Genomic DNA, 19,796 nt, shown 5'->3' on the forward strand with positions numbered 1-19,796 from the left:
AGCCAAGCTTTTGTGTTGCTTATTAAAAAGCGTGTGTTTTTCTCATTCTCAAACATTGCCATGTTGCAACTTTTAAATTTGGATTAAAACATACGAGTATTAAAAAAATGTTAAGATGAAATAATCCTTCGTAGTTCAAAAGCACTTGGTAACAAAAAGATCATAATACTGTAATAGTGTGCACCAGGGTACCTTTAGTTTATTTTCCAGTAAACTTGAAATATAATGCTTGTGCTGTAGCAAGTGTTGGAGTAGCGAGGACATACGGCTAAACGTTTTGAATTGGTATTTATTGGGGTTTTTCTGCACTATCCTGTTTAAAGTAAAGACGAGGGATGTGCTATCAAGTGACCAAAAGGCACGACTTTTAACTTCACGCTGTTCAAAAGGAACTTGAAAGTAAGAAACAATTTAATCAAAATTCAAATTAGGATTTAAGAGATAAAAAAAACAAGAAACTTTATGACGATGTCGTGCTATAAAAAGAATATCTAAACTCGTGTTTGTCACGATCAATTTATCTGTAAATTGTTAACAAAACTGGTGGCTTATACATACATTGCACGCAACAAAAGGAGACAGTTTTTGTCTCGGCCTCTTGTCAACTTAGTTCAGAATCGGAGCCGGATTATTGTTCATCTAAATCCCGATCAGTTGATAACCCCCGTCGAAAAGTGTGTGGTGATTGCTTTAGCTTCAAAATGCTCTTAGTTTTCAGGGTTACTTTAGTGAAAGTGGAAGTAAAGTGGAAGATATTGCCAAATCTGGCGTTGTTAATTTGAAAGTGTGGCTATCTGGAAGGTAAAACGTATGAAATTGTCTATCTTGTGTTTGTATATGCTCATTTTTTGCATAATCACTACCACCAGACTTCTGTAGGTTTTTATGTGAGCTGTTTTTACACTGCAGTTTTGAGCTGGAGTTAAGCTAGCTAGCTAAAGCCTTTTATTATGTGCCAGAAAATATATATACTTCAAAAGCAAGTCATATGACCTAAAGAATTGATTGTACACCTGGCTTGACTTGGTTATGGTAGCTTAATTAAGCTATATATATCCAGTATGGCATAGATTCAATTTGAATAATTGTTTCCATTTAGCTAAGTAAATCATTTTCAAAATTTTGAGATTGTCTTAGGTAGCAGAAACAAGAAATCTCAAGCCTTCCCAAAAAGAGATATAATAATGATAATGAAGATTTCATTTATGAACTCACTCAACCTCCAAAACAGTTTTGAGATTTCCAGCACACTAAAAGTCTGCCCTTCAGCTATATGAACAAAGTTGGGTGAAAATATGTGTTGTCTGACAATTTTTTTTAATGCATAAGAATTACTGTGGTGTTTTGTTGAATAAATTTGGCCATTTTTTAAGTTCTTGGTGAAGAAACCAATAATTTTCAATAAACAAAAAATTACTTTCATACAGCTATATATATTGAAATTCTAGAAAAATATAGAGGTTCTAATTCCAGGCAAAATAAGTGTCTGCAACGGATAAAGAGGCCTACAAAAAACATACCTCATAGTTCGCGAAATTCTTCCTCAAGGCCAGACCCCCACCCCTCTCCTTCGCAGAAAAAACAGCTAGCCATAATGAAATTTACTAGAAGAAAGTTACTACAACCTGTCGTTTTTAGTGTAGAGGAAAATGCATTTTTTTTATTTGCACGTTTAAATTTAGTTGCATCGTGGAATCAATGGTAAAGTGTCTGCACTGCATAATTAGCTAAACTTTGAAGATGTATTTTTCTAGTCGGAATGTCACCTGGTATAACTTACGGTAACAAGGACCAAAATATTAAAGTTATATATCTGTCAGAATAAATATCGGAAAGAATATGTAATTTAATATTTTATAAAATCTTAAATTTATTGTTCAGTTCTTTTTCACATGATGAAATTTATTTTCTTTTGTCTTAGATATTTTTCCAATTTATTATTATCCTAGAAATCACATTAATGCGTTAAATTGATTTGCATCTAGTAATATAGAACATTATGACAAATATCATTTCTGGATGTTATTGGCATGTATTTGGCAACCTTGCACCCAGGATTTTAGTTGTTATTTTTTGTTGGAATATTGAAAAACTGTTACAATTAAATGTTAAAAAAAATTCTTTTTTTTTCTTTTAGCTACTTTCATACAATAGGTGGCTACTTGAAATATAGCCCAATAAAATAAAAATAGAATAATAAGCCAAATGCAGCTATATATCCTCTCCATTGCTGCAATTCATTTTACCATACTGTGATTGCTCAGATTAAAAAAGGATAAAAATTATCAAAACATTAAAAAGAATCTTCTCTACATGGTTACAGGCCATTCCTAATAAATGATATGCTGTTTTTAATAATTATGAAGATATAAACCATTTTTTAAAGTTCTGAAAATAAACTTATAGTTAGTCCCACAAGTGAAAAACATTAATGTGATGTATTTGCCACATGAAGAAAGAAAGGAAATTTATTAACTCAAATTTAACACATGGCATTGAATCAAGACTGCCAATCTAAGACAACAGACTTTTTTTTGGAGAATTTTCCACAAATACTATTTTTTAATCTAGAAAAATTCAAAACCCAAAGATTCTTTTTAATTTGATTTTTAAATGCATACCCCTTCCTTCCTTACATAAGATCGTCTGTGTCACAAGTCAACATGCTTTTTATGGCAAACAACTACAATGTGTCTTTCACCAACATAAAAATTTTCTAAATAGAAAAACTGACGAATATCATGTAAGAATAACGTTATTCATATTGGTAAATAAGGTAAAAAATCATGCCGTTTCATGCCATTTCAGTGACTCTTCTCTCAATGTAGTAACTGATATCTGTAAAATCATTTGTTTATTTTATCTTTTATCTTAGTGTTTAGGAAATATAATATTAATGAATCAGACGCATTAGTTAATGAAGAAATTAAAAGTTCTAACAGAACATAATGAACAACTGAACACTAGTCAGAAAAAACGGAAATTGAATGAGAATGATGAAGTTTATGATGACAATACTGTAGAAGGGGAGAATTCAAGCTGTAAAAAAACAAGAATGGAGTGTGAGCCTTCGTCACATGGAAAGAACGGTTTTAGTCAAAACCACAAGAAGAACATTCTTGGATTCGGAGGCAATAACCATTTGCAAGGAAAAACTGGGAGTTTTACTTCTGGTAAACAATCTCCATCAAAAAAATTAATAATAAAAAACTTTAAAGGTAACTATATTTTTTAATTTTAAGATAGAAATGGTTAAGGACCATTAAAGTTTTATTTTATGGGGTTTGACACATTTGGGGTGGAACAGTTTAATTTTTATAATATTGTCTTTGGTACAAATTACATCAGAGTACATATATAAACAATCTGTTGTTAATGGGATGATTGAAATATTTTTCTATGTTCCACAAAAACAAAATGTCATAAATTTCTTTACATTTTTGTGTTGTTCCGAAAAAAGCATTAATTTCACAACAGTCACCAACATTATTGAAGAATGGACAACCTGGTTTGCATATAATATTGCAAGCTTTTGTAGACATCCTCATATGGATTTACAAGATTTTAATAACGATTTTCTGATTCCTATTCTTAACATAGCCTCTTCAGAAAATAAAAAATTTTCCTTTTAGGTGATTTTAATGTCAATCTTTTATCGTATGATTCTGATACAAATATATCATTTTTTTTAGATTCAATATTCTCATTCTCCCTTTTTCCATCTGTTACTTTACCCACTAGAGTCACTGAGAACACTAGCACTTTAATTGATATAATATATTCCATGATTCTGACGAACATACATCTATATCTGGTAACCTCATTTCATCAATTTCAGACCACTTCCCTCAGTTTTTAATTCTTAACAAAACAATTTTGCTTCAGGTCCACCAAATGATAAACCACTTGCTCCTGATTGGAAAAAATTTGACCATAAGAACAAATTTATTTTGAAAACTTTTTATGTTGATTGGGATAACTTACTATGCCTTATGACAATAATCCATCTAAATTTTTTGATATTTTCTATAATTTTATAAATTCTACTTTAAAAGACTGTGTTCCTTTTAAAAAACCTTCCAACAAATATAAAAAAAATTTCAATCATAAAAAATGGATGACGAATGATTTTCTCACTTCCATCAGAAAACGTGATAAACTACATAAAAAATTTTTAAAAGAAAAAAATCCCTCGCTAAAGTCTATCTTACATGATACGTTTAACAAATATAGAAACAAAATTGTCACTTTATGTAGATTAAGCAAAAATAATTTTTACAGGGAATTTTTTACTGCAAACCAAAAGAACACTAAAAATATTTGGAATGGTATAAAGTCCATCATCTCCCTACGTAGCTTTAAATCACTGAGCCCATCTTGCATGAATATTACAACAACCTAATCATAGCTAATTCTTTCAATGAATATTTCAGTTCAATTGCAGATGATCTTAGGAAAGCCATTCCACCTAGTTCTAAACATTTTTCTTCATATTTAAAAAATCCTGTTCCCAATTCGCTTTTTCTTACTCCTACTGATCAACTAGAAGTTTTTGACTGTCTTTCTCTCATTAATAGCAAAAAAGCAAGTGGTCCATTTAGCATTCCTTATCAAGTACTTATCCCATCTAGGGAAACGCTGTCAGTACCTAGCTAAGTTAATAAATCTATCCTTTTCTACTGGTGTATATCCATCTTCCATCAAAACTACTACATTCATCCCGGTTTATAAAAAAGGCTCCAATATGGAACTCGCTAACTATCGACCCATTTCACTAGTTTCTAACATTGATAAGGTTTTTGAAAAACTAATTTACAATCGCTTATATAAATTTTTATCCTCCAACAAAACTATTTACCATAATCAATTTGGTTTTAGAAAGAAATTTTCCACTTCCCAAGCACTCATTACCATTATCAAAAAATTATGGATGCTCTTGACAATGGTCTCTTTGCTTGCGGTGTATTTATTGATTTGCAAAAAGCTTTTGATACAGTTGATCATGAAATCTTACTGAAAAAATTATCTCACTATAGTATTCGTGGCATCCCACTTTCTTTAATTAGGTCTTTTTTAACAAATAGAAAACAATTTGTATGCATCAATAACTCTATCTCTTCTCAGAAATTTATCAATCATGGTGTACCACAGGGGTCTGTACTTGGTCCACTTTTATTTTTAGTGTACATAAATGATCTTCATTTTGCTATCAATTATTTTTAGTTCACCTTTTTGCTGATGCACATCAGTGAATCGACTAAACAACTCGCCAAGCATTTAAATATAGATCTTAAACTCCTATGTCATTGGCTTAATGCCAATAAGATCTTTCTCAACAAAACAAAGACTGAATATGTTATTTTTAAAAGTCCTTTTAAGTCACTTCATTTGAACTTTAAATTAAATGTTAATGGTACAAAAATCTATCCCAGTGATCAAGTCAAATATCTTGGAATCATTCTAGACTCTAACCTAAGCTGGAAATCACAAATTAATAATACCATTATTAGTCTTAAGAAAGCTAATGGAGCTCTAGCCAAAATCCATCACATTGTCCCCAAAAATATACTCCTGCTGATTTACTATGCCATCTTTTATTCACGTATTTTATACTGTTCACAAGTTTGGGGTCAAAAAAGTTATCGTACACATCGTATTGAAGTTCTCTAAAATCATGCTATCTGACTCATTTCTTTTGGAACTCCCTACACACCACTCGGTTCACTCTACTCCAATCTAGGACTTCTCAAGTTTCCCGACATGATCTCTATGCAAAATATTATTTTTCTGCGCAACTTAGCTCATAATAGCCTTCCTGACACTATCAAAGATACTTTTTCCATTAACTTTTCTCATGATCAACACACTCTTGCTGATCAGCAAGGGGTTTTAAAATTACCTTTTGTTTTTTCAACATCATTTGGGAAAAAGTCCATTAGATATCACTCTTTATAATCGTGGAATGAGGTACAAAAATCTTTTCCTTTTCGACTTCTTAGTAAATCTACTTCTGAGATCAAACCTATCCCATTTCAGCATTTCTTAAACAGCTACTAAATTTTATTATATTTTTTAACTGTATCAGCCTCCATATTTTTGCATCATGCCTTGTACTTTGATTTTTCTTGGTAAATTCCTATTTGACTAGACTTATCTACATAAACTCCTACCTTTGTGTTTTGTATTAGTCCCAGTCCTGTCTTGTATTTTGTCCTTTTTGTGATGTCCTGTTTCTTAGGTGGTCACCACTTTCATTTAAGCTATTTTGCTTTGTGGTGATCTCCTTTCAATAGACTTATTTACAACAATACTTATATAATCATTTTTCAATAAAATCATGTACTTTTTGTCTATTGATGAATAAATTATTACTACATTACTACAATACCCACTAACTAATCACATAAGTCATGAATTGCAGTGCTTCAATTTCTTAATATTACCATATGTGCAGAGCTTTTGCTCTGTGTTTTAATTCACACCTATAAAACAAGTCTTTGATTTAGAATTTATTTAAAAATATGATCTATGTGTTTTAGCAAAACCCGTTCTTCCAGACAACTACAAGGAATCAACATGGGAGAAACTCAAAGATGCGGTTGATGCAATTCACACAAGTCGATCAATATCTTCAAGTTTAGAAGAATTGTATAAAGCTGTTGAAAACTTATGCTCTCATGACATGTCTATGTTATTGTATAATCAGCTGAAGCAAGTTTGCGAAGAACATGTAAAAAAGACAATTCAAGAATTTACTGGATATCTTTTTCATGCTTAAAACTTGGAGTAATTTTTTTATACAAGAAAAACAAAGAAACCTGAGTGCAGATAGGATATTTGCCCTGTCATTACTACTAAACAAAAACTCTTTACTGTCATTGTCATTACTAGACAAAAACACTTGTGTTTCCAGAGGAAAAAAATAATTTTTTCATCTTGATCGCTATTTGACTGTAATTTTCCCCTATATATTTTATTCCATTTCTTCTTACAAATTGTACTACAGAAGAACTAAAAAATTATATATATATATACAGTCATTAGCCCATGGAAAAATCCACGGGTTTGCCCGTCGCAGCTAAGCTACCATTTTGTGTGACAGACAGAGGGACAGACGTGTACAGGCATTATAAAATAGATGACTGGAAACATCATTAATAACAATTTTTTAACAGACTAATGGAATATTATACCTAGCCTTACTAAAGATAGGGTCTAAAATTGACATTTCTAGAAAAGGAATACTGATGAGAGTCCAAACATATTATTTTTTATTTTTATTTTTTTCATAATATTATTTTCTTGACAAAAAGATAATAGTGGGATGGATAATTTTATATTTTTAAAGAAAATGAATTCCCTTTGGGATTCTCATTGCAGACAAACTGTAAGTTTTTTTCCAAATTTATCAACAATTTATAACAATTCTTGTTTCCAATATTTCTTGTAATTATTGATTTGTTGTGATGGTTTGTATTTAGACTATGATTCGTAGCATCTTCTTATATCTGGATCGTGTTTATGTGTTGCAGACATCTGCAATTTTGTCAATATGGTATGGGAGTAACATATTAGTACAATAATAGAACACATTGTCAGCATTTTTTGTCTAAAGTTGAAATTTTAATAAAACAATCTACTAATCATGTTTAATTTTAAAATGCATAACAAATTTACTGAAATATCTAATCAGTCAGCATGGTAAAATTAACTTTAAAATTAAGTGTTTTGATGATTTTCTAGACTTTATTTTGTTGCTAAGAAAAGAAAACTGTCAGAGAAAAACATAAGTCATCATTTTTCATATACTTCAATACTTTTTTACATTAGTTACAAACAGAAGGTTATAGCTAGTGGCCTGTTATACCATAGATTGTTTATTTTTATTTAGTTTTTTTAAAAAGTAACTCTTTTTTAGGGATGTTGGACTTCAGTTATGGAGAACGCACATTATGGGAAATTCTACTGTCCAAACGAAAGCAGTTGATGGACTGTTATTTTTAATTGAGAAAGAAAGGTATAAAATTTGCTGACCCCTACCTTTGTTTTTGTTGTTGAAGTTTTATTATAGTTACATGATTTTATTTATAGAAATGGTGAAGCCGTTGATAGAATTCTTTTAAAGAACTTAATACGTATGCTGGCAGACCTTCAGGTTTTTATACTTTAATGTTTCGTTTTGAACTGAGATATCATGGTTTGGATAATCCATGTTATTTTGTTATTACTTACAAAAAAATGACTTTTTAATTTTTTATCTATACTTTGTCAGAAATTTTATAAAGTTAAAAAAAAATTCACAACTGTTTTCCCATTTGAATTCAGTGCAGATAAAACTGCAAAAATAATTTGGTGAATTCCAAAATGCTTCTACCACAAAACACAAAACACTTTTGTTTTTTAAATGTCTTTTTTATGTAAATATTAGAGAGAAAAAAAGTATTAATGTTAGTTCTTGCAAAATTTGCTACTATCTATCACAAATTTAATTCAGCTAAAATGTTAAAATTTTGCACCTTTTTTATACCAGAGATTTTCTAACAATGAGGTAACTGGAACTAATTTTATCTGATTTGCAGATAATCAAAAATATATTTCTGAAATTTTTCTTTTGTCACTGTAAATGCATGGATATTGTTTTAGATGTATCATGATGTATTTGAACCAAAGTTTTTACAAGCAACAGATTTGTTATATGCTGCAGAAGGTCAAAAGTTTATGATCGAAGTCGATGTCCCAAATTATTTATTACGAGTAGAGAAACGGTTGACAGAAGAATCAGAACGTTTACTTCAATATCTTGAGCCAGGAACGAGGTACAAACTTTTTGTTTATTATTGTTTCTGAAGATTCTTGAAGAACGTTAGGTGTAGTTATTTTAAAATTCTGTTTATATTCTTGTATTATTCTTAGCATCATTAGCATTGCCAAAACTGTTTTGCATTTCATAGCAAAGTATGTTTGAAATCCTTGACTGAATGTGTTCTCCTAACTATTGACACTGTCTGAAATTAGAAAAATGTTCAATAAATGTTATTGATAGTTAAATGCTTCTTATATGGATATGTCATAAGTTATGTCTCTAGGACCTGCTTCTGATGAGAAACAAAAAAGGTGTCTTTGTTTTTAGTCAAGGTGTTTTCATAAGCGGTGTACCTAATTCTAGGCACAAAATTTGCGATTATGGAAGTTAATGCAAATGCCTATAACAATTTATAAAAAAAATTTAAGGCAATTTAGCTCAACTGAATTACAAAAACCATTAAAATAACACAAATCAGGAAATTAGAAAACAAAATTCAATGTTCATTGACAACCAGTTTCTCTTGTTTTTTTTCAAAATTTTTACTATATCAGCTGCCCCCTGACTGCCTTAATCATATATTTGGTGATCAGGTCCAGGAGAAAAAGTATGCTAAGCTTTGAATTTCCAGAAAAAATATATTTTAAAACTTTATTACAGGTTTTGAAATAACCAAATCATTTTTTTAAACATTTTTTTAAGTTGCAATTCCTAAGGGGCCTTTAATTACCATGAATTTTTAAAATTTGCGTTTAATTAAAGCCTGGTTAATTTCCTAGAATAAGGTAACATAAAAGAAAAAAACATATTAAGTATATATAAAAATAAGAACTTACATAAGTTAGGCGTGTTAAAAATGTGTAAAAACCCTGTCTCGATAGCATTCCGTTTCTGTATCTTCAATCTCAAAATATACCTATGGCAACCCAGTATTTAGCAAGCTTTAAAGTGTTTTTCATTTAATAAATTTTTATATTGTAATACTCTTGGAAAAATTACCATTTCTCAGACTTGGTGCAAAAAAGGTCCAAGGTAGGTTACCTGTACAGTAACCCTCTTTTTATATCTTTTTTTAGAAAACCTCTGATCACTTGCGTTGAAAACCAACTTATTAACAGTCATTTGTCAAATATATTAAGCAAAGGCTTTGACTATCTTATGGATTTAAATTCAGTTACACACCTTGCTTTAATGTATCAGCTCTTTGCACGTGTTAAGACAGGTTTAGAAAACCTTTGTGAATACTTTGGAGCTCATGTAAAGGTATGTGTTTTTTAATTCTGCTGTTAGCTTAGCGAGTTTTGAATTAAAAGATGCCATACATTTGATTTTAATTTTTTTTTGGCTATTGTCATAAATCAAGTTTTACATTCCTTTCCATTATTGTGAACGCTTATTTCAAGTTTTTTAACTTTTTTCCTTAATAAGACAATTTAGTTGAGTTGTTTAACGGTGCTGTTGTGAATTACCTGTCTCGTTTCACAGCACATGGTCAGAGTAACCATATATCTCCTAAAACTCCTAAAAACCTAAAAGTTAGAGCCAAACTTTTGATTCTTCTTAAAATCTCAAATTGTTCTCCAATTGTTCAATCTAAAATTGTTTGCTAACATCCATTTTTTTATGTTTGTTGTTTTTTGAGACAACAAATAGAGCATGTGTACCGTAATTACTGCAAGTAGAAACGAACAATCTCTCTGATATTTTAAAAGAAAAGGCTTGATTGACTCTTTATCTCCTCCTAAAATTTTAGCAAAAATGCCTAATATATGGAATTGTTTTTATGTTTTTTAGTGTTTTCCCCAGAAATTTTACCTAAAATCTGAATTCTGCTGAACTCTCAAATTATAAAATTTAAAATCTGTGGCCACCCTGACTGTTTTAAATCAATATTTGTATTGTTATCATTATTCCAGGTAAGAGGGTTAACAATAGTAGAAGATACAGAAAAGGATAAAGTCATGGTTCAAGAACTCTTAGACTTTAAAGAGAAACTGGATAACTTAATCAAGGAAGCATTCAATGACAATCAAAGATTTGTTATTGCTATGAAGGTGTGTTATTTTTATTTATAACTTTTCTGCAATGCATATAAAATGTATGTAATGTACATCTGTCATTAAAAATTACACGACCATAAAATTTCCATCTCGTATCTTTTATTTTAGACCCTTAAGACGTATAAATCCCAGTTTACACATTGTTACCAAATCTATACTTAACAACATGTTTTTTTACAGGACGCGTTTGAACATTTTATAAACAAAAGGCAAAATAAACCAGCAGAATTAATAGGTTAGTCCATTTCGGTACGACTTTCTTGTTACTTCTTTACTAGGTACAACTTTTTACCATTTTCTCTTCATACTGCTTTGTTATTTAGCTAAATTTATTGATGGAAAATTAAAAACTGGAAATAAGGTTTGTCTGTTTTTCTTTAGGATGAGGTTAGTGAAATTCATAACTGGCCTTACAGTATCTGCTTTTGTCAGTTCAAAATGATCAGCCCTTCTTTGCTGTGAACTCTTTATTAGAATTGATGCCCTCGACCTTAGTCACGTTGCAAGTTAGATTAAAATGACCTAAATATGATACCTGCCTATTGTGTCTGTCAGTCTGTAACCAGTATTTCTTAAAAACCCACTTATGAAAATAAGCTTTTCTGTAACGTTTGTCTGAGGGATGCATTTTCTAGCTTTTCGCATTTAATATAGTAATGCATAATTTCAGGAATCAACTGAAGATGAGTTGGAAAGAAGATTAGACAAGATCATGATTCTATTCCGATTTATCCATGGTAGGTTGCCGTATATGCAAGATGATTTTTTCTCAAAAACACTTTACGTTTGGTTAGGTTAAACATTAAAAAAGACAGAAATGTAAATTTTTGTCTGATAGCTGGGGAGAAAGTGGGTGCTGGGACTTTCTAAATGTGTTTTTTATTGAAAAGAAGTACGAATTAATTTCTTTGTTTATTTTAGAGTACAATTTATTTATTGTCTCCAAAAAGGCACAAATTTATACAAGCATCCATTTTCAAAAAATTAAATAACGAGACAAACTCACTATTCACCAGTTTCGATATCAAAATGCATTCATTTAGACTGGAGCATTTAATTGAGCATGGTTTTATTGCAAAAGCTTTTTTCCAAGAAGGAACTAAGTGCTATAAATCTGGTATTACGTGGCCGCAGTTAACAAAAATAGTCAATATTGTATTAAATTTAGGCAAAGATGTATTTGAAGCCTTTTATAAAAAGGATCTCGCAAAACGTCTGTTGCTTGGCAAGAGTGCATCTGTTGACGCTGAAAAATCTATGCTGTCAAAATTAAAGCAAGGTATTATTTTATACCAATCATGCTCTTCTGTTTGTTTGTTTGTTTGTTTGTTTGTTTGTTCATTGTAAATTTTTAAAATGCAATTCTTCAATATTTATCTGTAGAATGTGGAAGTGCTTTTACCAGCAAATTGGAAGGAATGTTTAAAGATATGGAGCTGTCAAAGGACATCATGACGAGCTATAAACAGGTAGACACCTTCTACTACTTGTATTTGATAACGTTTTAAGGCATATTCAGGCTCGAATAGGGGAATTTTTTAGGATATGTTAAGCATATTTCCCAGCCTTGGTAATATTTTTATTTTGAATTATGAGTATTTTATTTAGACAGAGACTTCTCTAATTTCTCATACTGTCGGGACTTGTCTTGTTTAAGTGTACTACTGCCTTAAAATATTTAAAAATTAAAAACACACTTTTTAGTTCTGCTAGGGATGCTAGTTTCTTTAAAGCTGAGATAGGCCCCAGACTTTTGGTGCTATAATGGAGTACCTATGAGATAGAATTGCACTGCTTTAAATTGTGACATTTTAAAATTTGTGCTGACAATTACTAATAAATATTTGTTCTTCGCTTCTTTATTCTTCAAGTTCAAAATGTAGTTATGCAATTCTTTGCCCTCTAAAAAGTCATAAAACTGTGTTCGCTTTTTTGTTCAATATAGCACATTCACAATCAACCAATAAACATTGATTTAAATGTTAACATCTTAACAATGGGATACTGGCCTACGTACACTCCAATGGATGTACATATCCCCACCGAAGTAAGTACTCCAATATGTTCTTATTTACTCCAAAAGTTTTTGTATTTTCTAATTTTATGTGAGTTGGTGAAAAAATTTGAGAAATGTTATGATCAAATTCTACGTACGTACTTACTTATCGGAGATGAACTATGTTGTTTTTAGATGGTGAAGTTGCAGGAAAATTTCAAAACATTTTATCTCAGTAAGCATAGTGGAAGAAAACTGCAATGGCAAACCACTTTAGGTAGCTGCAATGTGAAAACAAGATTCCCTTCGGTATAAATTTGTGTTTTTTACGTGACGTAAAAATGAAAAAATTGCAGCTATTGGTGGATTTTTTGTATATATTTTGATTTGTTTTAGGGTATACACGAACTGCAAGTGTCACTTTTTCAAACGCTTTGTTTGTTGCAATTTCAAGATTGTGACGAATTCTCGTACGATGAACTAAAAACGGCTACGGGTATAGGTAAGTGGAACTTGATTTGTTAAAATTTTTTTTACAAATGCATTTTGGAATTACTCACAGCTTGGGCAGAGAGATTAAACTGAAATCATTTGGCTACTTTCATGCGTTTTTTTATTTTTTGTTAAAATTGCACGTCATTGCAATAAAAATATTTCTTTATCTATCATTATCAACTAAAATTTATCTCAAATATATATTAATATTAAAGTTTGAATAAATAGCATGTTTAAATTACGGAAAATAGATGTGGCAAGCTAAAATTATTTCGTTCGCTTGTAGATTTAGCTGGATTTGTTAAAAATTATCGAAAATTATCCATGGCCTTACCAAAAGTTGGGGAAGGCTTCAGTCTGTGTGTGTCTTTGTAATTTGCAGAATGGATGTTACAACAATATGTCAATTTTTGTTTTATAGAGGAAGGAGAATTGAAAAGAACTTTGCAATCATTGGCATGTGGTAAAGTAAGAGTGTTGAAAAAAACACCTTCAGTAAGTTGCTGTACTTGTTATCTTATCTTCATATATGAGGGTGTACGTCTTTCAGCCATATCCTATTCGTCACTATAAATTTTCATATTTCTGTTTGTAGTAGACGAAGAAACAAATTACCTCTTTTAACCCCTACCTTTTTATCTGGTTTGATCTCATCTAGACTGTATAATATGTTTTGTTTGAACTTTTTTTGCGTGTTTCTTTTCTGTCAGGGCAAGGATGTGAATTCAACAGATAAATTTGTTTTCAATTTACAATTTACCCATCGGCTGTGCAAAATTAAAATTAATCAAGTACAGATGAGAGAGACGGTAGGTTTATTTGAATATGCCAGTTATTAGTTTGTCATCCATTAGTTACAATGTCCTTTCCCTCTTGCGAGTTGCTGTCGCTTTCGACGTCGTTATCACTGTTGTTGTTGTCGTCGTCGTCGTTGTTGTCGTAATTGTCAATATCGTCGTTGTCGATAATGTTGTCGGCGATTGTGTCGTTGTTTTTGTTGTCGACTAAAGAATCTGCGAAACTATGGAAAATTAGGAAATTTTTGTTAAACCCTTTGAAATTTGATTCCGATTTATCGCAAAAAAGTTGAATTCGGATTAGATTTGTGACAAGCGAGGTAAATCTATGAATCTCCTTATTCAGGATAATCCCTCGGAGCAGGGTCAAAGTTTTAAGAATAGAATTTTTCTGTCTATCGGTAGGAAAAGGACACCATGTAAAACCATGGTGATTTTAGCCTAACCTTGCCTTCAAAGTTTAGTTTTTTATTTCAAGTCGTTCAGAATTTTTTTTTTTTTTTTTTTTTTTTTTGCAGTTTGAAGAAAATCAACTTACAAACGAGCAAGTTTTTCAAGATCGACAGTACCAGGTTGGTTTTATAAGCATCGTGGCTCAGTTGTCGTGTCCTGTGTGTGCTCAAACTTTGCTTTGCGATGAGCGTAAGATGTAATTTTATATTTGTTTTTTTAAATAGATTGATGCTGCCATAGTGCGTATTTTAAAAACAAGAAAGACGCTTGCTCATAATTTACTGGTCAATGAATTGTACAACCAACTGAAATTTCCAGTCAAGGTGAGTTGTGTCAATTAATATTTGTAGTGATTAAAGGGAAGACCACAATCCTTAATTAGAGTGTGATGGGAACTCCTTGTAATAGACGTTTTGTGCGTTGGAGGATACTGCAATGTTTAGAATAACGATTTCATGAACCTTCTTAGTTACGTCCTCTTTCGGATTTTTAACTCGCGTCGGCACTCGCCAGTTGTTGAAGGGTATCCCGACATGTTTACAAAGAAAGAAGAGTGAAAACGTACATGCTTTTTTGTAAAAAAAATATTAAAATTTTTTTAGAGCATATTCTTTTTATATGAGAAAATTTGAATAAGGTTGTGTTTTTTTTTTAGACTTAACGATCGGTTGACAAGATTATTCTCATTTTTAAGAGTACACCATTCCCTTCTCTACTTTCTGTTGTGCGATAACAGAGGTTTTGCCTTTTATATATGCTTTTTACATTTAGCCTTCCGATATAAAGAAGAGGATAGAAAGTTTGATTGATAGAGACTACATGGAAAGAGACAAGGATAATCCAAACACATATAATTATGTTGCATAATTATGTTGCAAATGATGTTGTGTAATTAAGCCTGTGTATTACCGTGTAACAAGCGATCGAATCCGAATATCGATAGAGAAGTTTACCCCTTATTTTCATTTTCGACACAAAATAGAAGTTGCGAAGTCAAGTGAAGGGACATTTATGAAGACGAATTCGAAGATGGGTGATCCGAATTCTGTTTTTCAAGATTTGGGAATGTTATGGTGTTGTTTTTGTATATTAAGAATGCGTAAATTCTCTTTAGTTTATGCGACTCTTAAATGTTACGAAATTATGGATTTTCGAGTCTTCGAAAAACTTCACAAACCCCATTAAAAATGAAAATCTAACTAAAATATTTCTAAACAATTATTCTGATATCGCTTTTAAAGGTTGTGATTACTCCTTGTGAAGGTTGATATTTATGGAAACTCGCATCTTAAGTTAGTGATCAAAAACTGGATCATACCAAATATGCGATTTTATATTTTTGGAAATGGATTGAGAATCCTGAAAGCCCATTTTTATCTTGGTAATTCGCAATTTGGTTGGATTTCCATAAATCATTAGTAATAATAAAAAAAATTTTCCTAACCTCTGATGTTATGTTAATCTTTGAGTTAATATGTTACCCTCTCTTCCTTCTGTTAGAAATTTTTTTTGTAAAAATGCTTGTTGCCATGAATATGTATTGTATTTTCATACTATAAATGGTAAATGAATATACACGTGACCACAGTGTATGTAATTGTACTACAGAGAGGCGTGCTCTTGTAAATAAATGTTAACCTCTTAATGTTCGTCTCTTCCATTGCTTTACTCGATAAACTTAAAGTCAATTTAAAGGTCCCAACATTTTCATGTTATTTCTTCGTACGTCATTCTCGAACCCAGAGCTCTTTGAGATAAACTCGAAAGTAGTTTTAATCTCAAAGAGATCTGGGGACAATAGTGTAGCACATTGATTGTTCAGGGACAATACCAAACGAAATGTCGGAGTATTTCGAAGAAATTTATAATTTTATATACCATCTAATAATGTTTTTTTTTTTAAATACTGTTAATGTCGAAATAATAATACCGCATAGAAAGGAACCCGATCTTATTGAACTATACTACTAACCAAAAATAAACCACAGTCATAAACAAGAAACATCTAATTTCGAAGTTTGCCGCCAGAACTGATTACATAGGCTGTTTCTATATTAGAGTTCGCAGCGGGCTTCGAATCTAGGTTATTTGGTTAAATTCATACTCTTCAAAAGTGCTAATTGATGCTGACGTCAGCATGACATTTTGCCCGAATATTGGGACCTTCGTCAGTCCCGGCGTGGATTATTTCGTTTTGCGGGAGTACTAGAGAATTCCAGTAACAGATTTTAAATGCTGTCCACCTGGTGTGTGATATCGTAGGGACTGCTAGGATACCTTGAACAACTTGAACGAAACTGTTGTTCAAGTACAATTCTTCCAGCAGGACCTTTTGCATTTACCCAGTTCCATTTATGATAGTTGGGAAGAGAAGAAACGACTTTGAATTGATCTTGTAGATTCAATGGCTGTTGAATTGAAAATTACAAATCAGGTGGAAATATTTTTTGCTGTCTCATTCAAAAGCCTAACATAAGTTTCTTATATTCCACTAAACTTGAATCTGAACAAATGAACAACCTGAAATAGTATTATAATTTACGTTCTTTATTTATAAATAAGCACACACTTACATGTTGTAAATAATTAGATGAAATGCAAATAATCGCTTTCACTTTCATTTCTCTAACTTGATCACTTACTTTTTCTTATGCTTCTCATCTTGAAATTTCTGTACATTATGCATTATAAAAACTACATTTTTAAGAAACGTAACGAACAAGTCTCTAAAACAATTAGGAATTTCTTGAAAGGTACTCGTATGTTGTCTTTGTTTTACTAATGGGTGTCGAAGAAAACAAATTTCTTTTGGGCTTCTTTTTGAAACTTAAAGTAAAATAACAATATAATGAAGAAGAATAAAATAAGCAGCTTTAATGAAATCAAATAATCAAATATGATGTTTAATTGCGTATGCTCCGGCGGGAGTTGTGTTTATTGTCAGCCGATACGACGACAACAAACTGCACAAACTCCCTGCACGGCCCAGATCCACTAATTAAATGTCAGCTCAATTTCTAATGGTACGACCTTACTCTGGTATATCGAAAGGCCTAGAAGTGCTAAACACTTCAAGCAAAGCATTTCCAAAACAATCAAATTATTGGCTAAATACACGTTCTTGCAAATAATAATATAATTACAAATGTCCTAATATTAATCTAAAACTATAACTACAATCACCGACCCTACCGACCGAGATGCTTCGGGTGATCCTTACGTCCTGTCTTCGTGGTGGTGTACAAACATCTCCTGTTTCTTGTATTATTATTATTTAGGGAGCTGACGCAATTTGTAAAATACTTAGGGATCTGGACATTTTGTATGAATTATATGTTTCTTTGCTTTGACCATTTGTTAACGAGGTATTATAACTTATAAGAATCTTTGATGTCGTCATCAACCCATCGATTCCGAAAAAAGGGTCTAGCTTTAGGAAATTGGTCTAATTTTGGTACCAGGAGGTCCTTTTTTTCTAAAAAGTAATTGCTGTCAGTTATTTTTCTTATTCTCATTTTTTCAAGTTATCTTCCCTCCCATTCACACTGCAACGGCTTTGTTACGTCTGGTGATGTTTTCAAGGAACCTTTCAACCTTAACATCTTCTTAATATAATCCTCAAACGAACATACATAATTTTTACCAGCGTTTCAAGACCAGGTCATTGATGTCGTCTTGTGGATATATCTTCTTAACTGTTTACGTCTTAATCAAGTGGATCACTGGATCTGAAATTAAATATCTTTCATTCTTAAACTTTCTCCCACGATCAAGAGTTTTTGTTATAGAACTTTCTGGCGTTTTTCCACTTTATAAACGATGTTCTTCAATTTTTTTTATTGTGAACGCAGGGAGAAGAGGCAAATACTTTCCCCAAGTATCTAATTCAGCAACTTGTTTTTCAACGTGTTAATAATTGCAATTGGTAAATCAATATCTCTTAATAACAATTTCAACAATTCTTCTTTACTCAGAGCACTGCTTCTTCCACTTTCCGTAGCCATTTTGACCATATTCTACCATTCCAAGCCTCGGTTCTGGGGTGACTTAAAAACGAGGCAGGGAATACGAGCAACCGTATTCCACAGAATAATCAAATGGTTATAATAACGGTGATGACAAATATATATAAAACAAGAAGCCCTGTGGCTTAAAGATTTCCGCCATTAGTAATAATCTGAAAAAGTGCTGAACTTTGAAGAGGACTGGGGGAACAAAATCATTATATATTCTAAAATTTTAAAATTCAATTTTTGATTATTATTGTAACTGTAAATCATAGCTAACTTAACTTACATAAACTTCATTTCTCTATAGGAACAATTTTAAAAGAAAAATAATAATCCTGAAAATTGATGAACAATAAAAACAAAATAAGAACAACGGCAAGGCTGAAAATTTATCTATTTTCTCTTTTTCTCTGAAAAACAGCTTGGAAAATATCTTTAAAGGTGGCAGCAAATTTTTTTTACATAATCAGTTAGGAAAGTTTATTTTTAGACTACATATTCTTATTTTTTCTTTTATGACACATTGTCACGATTTTATAGCTATAAATCTTTCACCAAAAATATTCAGCCTCAACAATTCCTTTAAATTAAAATTCATAAATAATTAGCTTTAGTCTACGTGCTTGCAAAATTGTACAGAGGGAAATGATGGCGCATTATAAGGCGATCTTCATTATGCTACACTGCACGAGCTTTAACTTTCGATTATAAACTTTAAAATAAAGTAATGTTCATTGGATAATAAAACAATTTGTTGCACTATTAGGATTCTTATTGGCTTAAAGATAATTAAAGATAATTAACTCCTTTTTTTTTGCGAATAGACTGCGCGAGTATTTAATGTGCGTGGGATATTCTTTTCAAGATGTGCGAGAAAATTAGATTACGCGAAACTAACAAAAACGAATAACGCGTGTTAAAATTTTGTACCGCCTTTTCCCACAGAATGATAAAAGTAAAGAGCGCAATACAAAATTACACTTTTAGCAGTATTCCGAAAGATATGTAATACATCGAGTTGTACAACCCGCAGAAGTTGGTCCTAACGTTAACGATTTCGTAAATGACCTTACAACAAAATAGTATTTTTTTCACGTAAAAATACCGGCACTAGAAGCCACAGAATCTGCTGGAACGAATTTCGAAAACTCACGGGAAACAATTAAAACGAAAACAAACAAA

General features: G+C 31.3%; 1 protein-coding gene across 1 annotated transcript; it reads left to right on the plus strand.

The window, feature by feature from the left end:
- Window positions 1-687: 687 nt before the first annotated feature.
- Window positions 688-16,249, plus strand: LOC130635952 (cullin-4A-like). Its single transcript, XM_057445496.1, has 23 exons — window positions 688-801; window positions 2,876-3,218; window positions 6,540-6,759; window positions 7,318-7,387; window positions 7,482-7,555; window positions 7,919-8,017; window positions 8,092-8,155; window positions 8,644-8,816; window positions 9,880-10,066; window positions 10,720-10,857; window positions 11,044-11,098; window positions 11,187-11,224; window positions 11,534-11,600; window positions 12,032-12,142; window positions 12,247-12,332; window positions 12,809-12,910; window positions 13,055-13,168; window positions 13,256-13,361; window positions 13,776-13,849; window positions 14,065-14,163; window positions 14,670-14,723; window positions 14,829-14,927; window positions 15,376-16,249. Exons 2-23 carry the CDS (start codon window positions 2,918-2,920, stop codon window positions 15,469-15,471), a joined length of 2,427 nt encoding a protein of 808 aa, XP_057301479.1. The 5' UTR covers window positions 688-801; window positions 2,876-2,917; the 3' UTR covers window positions 15,472-16,249.
- The last annotated feature ends 3,547 nt before the right edge of the window (window positions 16,250-19,796 follow it).

Source organism: Hydractinia symbiolongicarpus, chromosome 3, assembly GCF_029227915.1.
Source record: "Hydractinia symbiolongicarpus strain clone_291-10 chromosome 3, HSymV2.1, whole genome shotgun sequence".
Lineage (NCBI taxonomy): Eukaryota > Metazoa > Cnidaria > Hydrozoa > Anthoathecata > Hydractiniidae > Hydractinia > Hydractinia symbiolongicarpus.